The sequence below is a fragment of the Setaria italica genome, chromosome III, assembly GCF_000263155.2.
Source record: "Setaria italica strain Yugu1 chromosome III, Setaria_italica_v2.0, whole genome shotgun sequence".
In the NCBI taxonomy this organism is placed as follows: domain Eukaryota; kingdom Viridiplantae; phylum Streptophyta; class Magnoliopsida; order Poales; family Poaceae; genus Setaria; species Setaria italica.
In genome coordinates, this window is record NC_028452.1 from 11881499 (window position 1) to 11891846 (window position 10348).

At 48.0% G+C, this 10348-nt stretch overlaps 1 protein-coding gene across 1 annotated transcript; it reads right to left on the minus strand.

The window, feature by feature from the left end:
• Positions 1 to 2548: 2548 nt before the first annotated feature.
• Positions 2549 to 8332, minus strand: LOC101762134. Its single transcript, XM_004961301.2, has 5 exons — positions 8079 to 8332; positions 6418 to 6691; positions 4309 to 4606; positions 3324 to 3401; positions 2549 to 3213 (listed from the first exon to the last, which is right to left on the minus strand). The coding sequence occupies exons 2-5, from the start codon at positions 6678 to 6680 to the stop codon at positions 3163 to 3165; spliced, it is 690 nt and encodes a 229-aa protein (XP_004961358.1). The 5' UTR covers positions 6681 to 6691; positions 8079 to 8332; the 3' UTR covers positions 2549 to 3162.
• Between the last annotated feature and the right edge of the window lie 2016 nt (positions 8333 to 10348).

A 10348-nucleotide genomic window follows, 5' to 3' on the forward strand; every position in this document is an offset into this window, starting at 1 on the left:
CCTGCACGTAGAACAGAGCCTGTATTGCCATAGGCTCCATGGCCCTGAGCTCCTCCGCATTTGGCAAGGCGGGGGAGAAGGCGCTGAAGCTGGAGTGGATGACCTTGGGGAGGGCTTGAAGAGGTGCTGCTCCCTCACTCCTACGATGTCCCCCATGGAACGCTCCGTCGCAGCAGCGTGGTGACCATGTCCGCTCCCGGCGCACGACATGGTGTCATTCGATGTTGCGGCAAGTGCCACTAACACCCCGGCCAGGGTGCGTGTAGTCATCACTGCTGCCGTCATCGTTGCGTCGAGGCCAGGTGAATCCCCCTTCCTTGCAAGTGCGCCTGCCATCACGGCGCCTGCCATCCCCTCGCTTGTAGTCGCGCCTGTTGTCGCGCCCCTGCTCGCCGGCTGCTCGCCTTTTGTCGTGCGCGTTGCCGCACGCACGCTCCTAGTCGCAGTCGTCCTTCCTGCGGAGGGGGGGAGATGGGCTTAGGAAGGCGTGTAGGGAACCTCGACCTTGTGTCCGCCAAAGCTCCATCCATGATGTTGTAGTGCCAAACATAGGGGCGCTGGATCGGAGCAAAGGCGGCGGGGTTTGCCGCCGCGCTCGGAAGGTCATGAGCAGTTGTTGAGTAGTCTTCAACGAGGCCAATTTGAAGGAATATTTCATAGCAGATCCCCTGATGCCAGCGTTTCGGCAGCTCCTTTGTGACGAAGACCGGCGTGGATTTGTAAGACGACTTGTGGGTGAAGACGAGCCACACACGCTTGGGGATCTCGCTCGAATTGGCAGTCTACGCATACAGGTCGATGTGCCTCATGTCCGTAGGTTGGATGAGGTCGGTGTTGATGCACTGTAGGGCGCACTTGCTGCCAATGACGCGTTCGATGATGTTCGGCGTCCAGGCATGGTCGGGGATGTCGTCGAGGTAGAGCCTAACGCGGTAGAAGATCCGTATGCTCAGCGCATGCGTGAGGCTACACCAACACCGCAGGCATATGTCAATGTCGTTTCCCTGGAACCTGCCTTGGCGCAGCGCCTCATCACACTTGTCATTGTGCTCAAACCAGATGAGGAATGGCTCCGGTTGGTTGATGGTGACGGTGATGGCGCCACGACGCAGCTGCAGCTTGTCAAGTAGGAGGGCTTCAAAGTCCTGAGCCCCGGCGTCCCGTGGCAAGTGAATTGCCCACGGGACCAGCGTGCAGCCCTCCCAGTCACGGACATCCCACTCGAGGTTGAAGGAGTTGGGGATGAAGACCGTGTCCACCTCCGGGTGCGTGTCGGGATCTCCAATCGCCATCGGCTTGACGCCTGGGTGCAGTGGCGGTGGTGGCGGCAAAGGAGGTGTAGTCGACAACGGTTGGGGCAGCGGGGGCAGAGGAGTTGGTCGCGGTGGATGAGCTGTGGTCCGGCGCACTTGGGATTTGCTTCGTTGGCGGTGGGGATCCGAAGTTGGGGTTGGGCGTTGCTGGCGGCGGGCGCGGCAGTGGTGCTCTTGGGATCTCTGCAGGCAGACACACGATGGTCCCGGGCGAGGCAGTTGAAGCACCTCCCCGCGGTTGCCCAATTGAAGGCTTGGAGAACGGCGGTGGGCTGGCGTCTTGAAGATGGCCTTGAAGAGGGGTCTTGTCAGCCGTCGTGTCAGCGCGGACTTGCCAGCTCGCGGCGCATTGAACGTTGTTTGCATCCTCGCGCCGCAGTCTAGCCCGGCTCCACGCCATTCCTTGTACTACCCCTAGCTTGAGCAGTCCCCTCGGCTCCGGTGGATTTGATGTGCTTCCATGGAGGAGGATCGCGTGGAGGAGTAAAGCCTGTAGCAGGGGAATCCTGGTGCACAGAGGAGCGGCAAGTTGGTATATCTTGGGCGGCCAGTGGAGTAAATGCTGGAAGTGGGGTGCTTGACCTTCCATGGTAGACAGCCTCCGCGTAGGTGGAGGGAAGTTTTGGCGTGGCGGAGACTAGATTCAGTTGAGAGGTACGCAGATCCAGTGTGGGTGGCACCCAATCGACCTCGTTGGTTAGCGGTCGGCCATGGCGGGGCACGGAGACGGGGAGTCGAGGAAGAAGCTCTCCCACGAGCTTTGCTTCACCGGGGTGGGGGATGTATGGATCTGCAGCATGTTCTGGTGTTGTGGCTTGCGGCGCAGGATTTTTTTGGAGCGGGCGGGTTGGGCTCTGCCATCCGCTAGCAGCATAGGGGGCGGCGACGGGAGGGATAGCGGGTCGAGGAACATGGTGTAGTTTACTTCCGCTTCCTTACTTTCCTTTTCACATTTCTCTAAAAAGATGTTCTTAAAAAATGTGGAAAAAAGAAACAACGCGTGGTTGTTAATGCTAGGCTGCTAGCCTTGCTCGTCGGTCGTCGCAGCCCGACTGCGACGTGCCGTTCGCCACGCCTACGCGCAGGGCGTGCCCAAAGGCAACCTGCGACCCGCAACGCCGCGAACGGCGCCTCGGCCGGCCGCGAACGACCGCTCCTCGCTCGCCAGCCGCCACGCACCGAGCGTCGCTGCGGGTGGCAGGACAATCACCACATATCAATGAGTCCACAACAGAAACAGTGGAACTGTGAGCCTGTGACAAAATTTACTGAAACTTCAAAATTTTACAAGTCCTGAATTACACGAGGTCCAGTCATTCGTGTTGCCTGATCAACAACTTGACACGGCGCCATGCATGCTCCTAACTGAATATACACTGAACCTTTACAGCACCATGCACAAGAGGGGGAAACAGAGAAAAGCTACTGAAGGCCAGTATTATTGTCAGACACAGGGCGAACTACACGTCCACCTGGACTGCCTTCTGGATCACTCTGCCATTTGACAAGGGAAGATGCGCTCGGCCGTTATTAACATGAGGGGCTTGAGAAAATGAGTTGCTGCTTTACAGGGAAGTGAATAGTAGCTCATGTTCACAGGAGCAAAAGCAGACTAGTAAAGTTCCTGCTCCTGCAGCCCCTCCGTGCTCTTCTTTGCAAAGTCCGCCACTTCTGCCATCCTTGATTTCCTGAAGTTCTTTTGGAAGGGATTGATCTCCGGTAGCAATCGCGAGAAATGGTGAACAATCATTCCGTCAGAATGCTTTTACGTCAATTTCTTCTGTTGGGTTTGGTCCTGTCCTGGCTTTCTTTTCTAATACTCGCCTTCTCACGGTTCAGTGATCTCTTTTTATTCCGAGTCGCTGTCCATATCGTGCATAGCTTTCAGTCCCCTGGGCCGCTGCAAAATCAATTAAAATATCAGGTGACTGAATTCCTTCATGAGCATTGTATAGGATTTGTAGCGCGAGCTACAGTCTGAAGTTGGTATCAGCATGCCAATCCACCCACCTTCTTGGAAACCTTCTTCTCTCGGACTTCATATCTTTCCAGAGTCAAGTCACATAGCCACGTTCCCGGGCAGACAAACTGCGAAAGATGAAGAAAATTAAGGCAGGAATCACAGAATGGTGACTTTTCTAATATGCACCATCAAGAAAGCATACGAGAAAAATAGTAGATGTAAAAGTTTTCTTAGGCTTAGTTCCAAGCATGCTTGATCGCAAAATAAAAAGCATAGTAACATTTTTAGAGATGGATTTAAACTGACATAGGGAAACAACCCCTGCCCAAAGGCACTGAATATTAGCTAACTAGTACAAGAATTGAAACTTGGTATCATGACATCAAGACTAGCTAATTAGTTCTACCGTTTGAAATAAAGGTGCTTTCTGATAGTACTTGTAGGGACCCCAGGTGTCAGTGCAACTCATCAAGCATTGAGGGGACAACCAAACGGGAAGCATCAGCTTTTAAACTACCTTATTTGCTTCAGACAGAAGCATGCTGTGGTGTTATAGAATATAGATCATGCTTCTTGGCAAACAAATTAAATCTCCAGGTATAAGAAAGCAAGGAATCCGCCAAATGTATTTTATTTGCAAGCCTCCTATGCCAGAGGGACAGCGTGCACAGAGGTGGCCCTATAACCCATGTGATCTGATGCCCCGTATGGCTATATCTATTAAATATGCATATCCAAAATGATTGACAGCGCTGGTAAATCCTTGCATTCCAGGGATATCTAAAGTTTGGAGTAGATTACTATTTTTCTAAACAAACAGGCAGAAAGTAGATTACTGCTGTCTACCAGTATTTTGAATTTTGAGTTTGGAATCTCTCTGCATGAAGCAACGTATACTTATTTATTATTTGTTACTATGGACTGCAATATAATATAGAATCCTATATGCATTGATGTGAACCGAGAGCATTCAATTTAACTGAAAATAAATTCTTCAGATTGAAAGCTAATATGCGAGGATCATAGTCATACATTGACGGTTCTCTGGATAACTTTGGCTCTTTTCTTGGGTCTTTGAGGCAGCTTGGATCCTTTGAAAACCAGAAAATCCTCTTCCTTTTCCCTGTTTGACAGGGTGATTGCAAACTTCGGCCAGATGGATCCCTCACTCCCTGATGAAGAGCCTTTCTTGTCATCTGGAAAGGTCTGTGGAACTCCGTTGTTGTTACCTCTACCAGGACGTTCCCTGTCTGGTGAAGCAACCGTGTGGATGCCATTGTTTTGTTGTTGATGTGCTGGCGATTTCATGGTTGCAAACTCTTCCGAGTTCCTACAAATTCAGTAACAACATAGTCGATTAGGAAAGATGCAGAAGAATGCCTCATTAGTTTGAATCTACCAGAAAAAAAGCATCTTGTTGCTCATAAGTAAGGCCTAGTAAAAAGAAACATGATAAGGAGAAGGATACACAATGGACAGAATCACCCATGTTCTGGTAATGGGAAGGTTCATGCAACTAACTTCAAGATATATTCCTTCGAATAAGATTCAATGAGTCCGTGTATATTTTTTTCAGTCAACAAAGAGGGCCTAAATTTCATTGTTTATTAAAACGAGGAGGCATGGATTAGACTACTGCAGTTGGCAAGAAAGAGGAACACTCCAATGGTTACATTTCAAAAAAATGAGAATCAAATGCTGGATTTTTAACCCTCATGCAATTTTTCTCGAGCAACCCTCATGCAATTAACTTCAAGACATTATTAAAATTCTGAAGAGGCTGCAAAATTCACGATTCACCTCCAAATTAGGGGAAAGAGGCAACATAGAAGGCAAAACTTCCACCAATTACCTATTCCACTTTGTTGTGTCCAGGCAAGAAGCTATGAATTCAAGGAGAAGAGGAAAAAGGGAGAGCAATGAATGAGCAAGTCCTCACCATCCACTTTACGTGTGGTGGTGACTGATTTGAGATAAAATTGGTGTTTTCTTCGGAATCCAAAATTAGTCAACAAAATATAGTTCATATGACGTGACCTCAGAGTCCAAAGATAGCAACAGATGAAGGCACCGAAGTACCATACATTCAACCATCAAAGAACATCTATCATAGTGCTGATAAGCCTTTCTAAAGAGAGAATGCTGATAAGCTCTTGGCACCAGTCTCATCTCATAGCTCTCTTTTTTCACAAATAGTTTCAGTGAAGCAAAATCACGGATCAGTTTGACAAAAGTTTACCAGCAAAATGGCATAAGAGATGTAGAAATCAAACTGAAACATAAGCTAGAATTCCTGATAATTCAGAGAATAAATTCAAATACAGATAACTCATCTGGTTTGATCGAAGATGGAAATAAGAAGTACTAATCTGCTGGTCCTTAAACTCCAGATAGCAAAGGAGAGGGGATAAGACGAAGAATCTTTTATTCAGAGTTAGTAACTAAAATCAGGCGCTCTGTTGTAAGCACTAGCTTCTTTCAGTCTTTCAGGGACCCAATTTGAGTGATGTGAGGAAACACCAAACAATACCACAGCTAACGAAGCAGATTAGTACTTCTCCCAAGAATATATATCAAGATTCAACGGGGTAAATAACTAGAACAACCCAGCATGTAGCATCCACATACCAATTCAGCAATATTAGGCATGGACTACTCCATATTTCTGGAAGAGAACGTTGGACTAATCAACAGTTCAACACCATAAGCCAATCAATGCCGATCAGGCAATCATGCTTCCCCCAACAAAACCAAAAACATCACTGTTTTACCTAACATGCACGCCCCTTTACAAAGAAAAAAGAAGGCAATTTTGCTATTTTTCAGTTCTTCAGGAAAAAGACAGACCACATCTTCGAATTTGATGTCCGCCGTTCACTCGAATTAAATTTCTCTTCAAATCAAAACTAAACCAGCTCAGGCCTCTACTCTTCTGATCGATGCATGGAAGATGGCACGTGCCGAAGACGACATCACGTGACAGCCAGTTGTTGCTTCACCAAATAGCCCCAAAATGGTTACTAGTTTAACCAGTAGCCAGTTAGCCACCAAACCGAAGCAACCATTCAGAGAGCACACGCAACGCGCACATCGGCACCACGAACGATAAAAAATTTCAGAGAAGATCACAAAGGCACGGACCTGAGGACGCGGTGGTGGGTGTGGCCGGTTGGGTGGTGCTGCGCGGCCGCTGCTGCCGCGGCGGCGGCGCGGCGCTGGCCGATGGCTGCCTTCTCGGCGGCCGCGGTGGCGGCGGCCTCGACGTCGCGACGCTGAACCTTGACGCAGCGCAGGCGCTTCCGGTTGCCCCACTGTAACAGCAGGTCGCGCTCCGCCGCGGTGCCCCCGCCGCCACCGCGCGAGGAGCCCCGCGTGTGGTAGTGGTTTCTCCCTTCTTTCTCCATTTTCCGACAGGCTGAAATTCCAGTGGATAGAAGGGATGAAATCACAATGAAACTGGAGGAGTGATAATGTAAATTGAACGGAAAATGCTGGTAAAAATAATTCAAACTCAGATCAGCTAATAAAATAGAATCTCAAGATCAGAGGAGTGGTCGTCCAATTTAATTATCTGCCTGGATTGATGCAAAACCAAACAGAGGAGGAGAGACTGAAGATAGGAGACTGATTGAATTGGGATGACCCGTCAAGTAATGAACAAATTTCTGTTTAATTTCGATTCATTTCACAAAAACAATTCTTACTCAAAAATATTTTTTGGAAACAGATAAAGTGATTCCGCTGACCGATCAATCTCTGCGATAAACGGGATGACCACTGAAATCTAACTCAACTTTAACTGACTGATCAAATCAACAAGGGAAAAGCTGGGGGAAAATGGTGAGCTAATTTCTTAGAAAGAAATTGATGAGCTACTGGTCATCTGATTGAACCCGTGTCAAACCAGGAAAAGTTACAAGAAATCGAATTGGAATAAAAATGTAATTCAGCTCAATATAACTCATTTGTTCAAGAGTAAATTTGAAAAAAAAAACTAATCAATCGAATGTAGAATCCGGGCACTGTGCTTGTATTGTACCCAATTTTCGGTTATTACAAATTCAACAAGTTGAGACAGCGACAACAAATCAGGATAAGTGCAAGAAAGAAACAATAAGCATGGAAGAGATCAACTTGCAAAAGGGGGGGAAAAAGAGACTGAAATGTGCAGACTTGACGATCAGAAAACAGGGGAAAATGGAGGAGATCCAAAACAACAACCAAACACCTCCTGATTCCGGTTCCTCCTCCAACCGTCCCACCGAGGAACACCAAATGAAACAGGTAAAGGAATTCTGAATTGCAGACAGCAAATAGATTCTTCGGTAAAATCGCTCGATCCGAATCAGTTTAACTCCCAAGTCCCAATCACAGGAATCGCAAGTCAAGCAGCTCAGATTGCGCTCGATCGTAGCGCGAACTGATTCAGGTCACGCCGAAATGCAGCTCAGGAAGAATTGAATTCAATTAATCCACTTCAGATGTCCCCGCACTTCATGTGGGATCCCGCAAGCACAGAACCAGAGGAATCCCAGCACAGGAAGAGAAGCGCGGGTAGAATCCAATCCCAGCAAGAAAAAAAGGGGGTGGATCGTTCAGATCAATCAACCACCCATGAAGAACCTCACAAATCGAGAATTCAAACAAATCACGAGTAGCAACTCACAACAATTCGAAGGAAAACTTTCCATCGGAGTGCGAACCTCCCAACTCCAATCCGCACCGAAATTACCGCTTGAAACAGCAACAATCGGAGAAAAGAGCAAAGGAACCGCAGTCCGGTAAACTGGAAGGAGCAGTACCTGAAAGCACCGCGCGCGCCTCAACGCCCTCCAATTCACCTTCGGGGCCAGTAATTATCCGCTTCTCTCCTCCTCCAGGAAGAATACAGATCAACCAGAGGAATGGATTCTTGGAGGCAGAGGTTTCGCGGTAAACGGAATCGGAGGAAATTCCGGACGCCCCTGTGCCCCGTGTTCCTCCCTCCTCTTCCTCTCTGGAAGCCAGGTGAGGAGGGAGAAGAAGAAGGCCTTCGCGTTTTATATGCCTCCTCCATTCTCCCCCGCTCCTGACCCCTCGGGGACTCCAGAACCGGATCCTATCAGCGCAGCGCCGGGCCACCCCTAGCCGTTGATCTTCACATGGACTGCCAAGATCGTCCCAGCTCGTCACTCTTCCGGCTGTGAAATTCTAAGCTTTATTGGAGAGGTCCTGTGAAAACTGAAAAGAGAAATGTCCAGCTGTTACGAGCGACCTTGGGCCGGGCCAGTGTGCAGTGGGCCAGCCCAGTCATGTAATGTTGACCGCGGCCCAGTTTTCTAATGAAACGTAATGCAAAAGTTGATGCTAAAAATCCTTGCTGCTTTGCTAGTTCCATGTTATGATCATTCCATTCGCGACATAGTAGAATTCATGATGGCAAATAGTAGGGGAGGAAACAGTCCGGCAGATATAAACATGAGTTCGATGGAAACCCAATTAACTGGCATTAATTCATTGCGGCTTGCCCCTAGACCCTTGCATTGCGGATGACATAATTATTGCCAAATTCGATGCAGAGTGCAACTTCAGCATTGTTGGCTGACAAGGACTTAGGTGATCTTCACTATTTTCTTGGCATACAGGTAAATAAAGTGTGTGACGGCATAACATTATCACAAGAAAAAAATATATGCATATGATATTCTGAAACAAGTTGTATGAGTGATTGTAAGCACGTGAGCACTCCTATGAGCATGTTTCCTCTTATTTCTCACTTACCAGCGAAAATAAGCAATAATCTCACACAACTACTTCGCTTATTTTCGACTTCCCACACAAGACGATTTGCTCACAATCCTAGAAATAACGGCGTGTAGACTTTTCCACTTCACGGCCTGAAGGCCGCTTATCCCATAAGCATACGCTTTTCCCTAATACCCCTTCCACCAATGCCTGGTACCACGACTCCACGTCTCTCTCCGCGCCACCGCCTGCCTGCACTCCGCCGCCTCACACACCCGCTCCACGGTCGCCGCCTCCCTGACCTCCACTGCCTCTCGTGCCTTCTTGTTTTCACCCCATCTGCGGTCGCTGCAAAGGCTGCACCAATCCGAACTCCAACCACTGGACATTAGAATTATTGATTTATCCTCATATTCAAAAAGAAAGTTATTACTAGCTTCAGGGGTATTCGGGTCATTTTAGCACTCAGGTCAGATAATCGACTGAAAATAATCAAAATTGCTAAACACTTAGCTTTATTCAGATAACGGGTTCTCCAAACACCAGGCTTATCAGATAAGCTTGCTACTCATATAAGCGAAAATAAACAAGACCTATGTCTGTCTTAGAAAAGCTTTCGGTTCACGAAGAGGATCTACTCGGTCAGAATGATGCTACCCAATATAGAAGTGTAGTTAGTTCTCTACGGTATTCGATTCTGACAAGACCTGACATTTCTTTTTCAATAAATAAAGTGTTTAGTATCTACATGCTCCTACAACTATATATTGGGCAGTTGTGAAAAGAATTTTGAGATATCTCAAGCATACGGCAAAACTCTGGCTTAAGATTGGCAAGTCTTCGTCGTTACTAGTAAGTAGTTTTACAGATGTGGATACCTTGATGACCGGCAATCTACCAGAGATTTTGCAGTGTTCTTGTTCTATATAATGAGATAATTTCCTATTTGACATCAGAAAAGTTACTTTCTTGATCCTTAAAAATTTTTCGTTCCCTATTTGACACCGGGTATAACTTTGGTTCCTTCTATGACACTTTGTTAGATTTTTCATCCGATCACCGTTAAATGCCCTGTGAAAAGACGATTTTACCCTTATGGAAGAATGTAAGCCCCACCACACCCACCCTTCTCCTTCCTTTCCTCCCCTTCTCTCCCACTACCTACCACGCGCGATGGAGCAGACGTGGGTGGAGCGGCGGCCCTACTCGGACGCATGATGGCGCCACCACCTCCCACATCGATGCCACAGCCGCCGACTCCATCCCCAGGAGACATCGGCGCAATGCCAGAAAACGCCCCCCCATGCCACCTCCCTAACGGGCCATGACGTTCCCCCCATCGCAATCG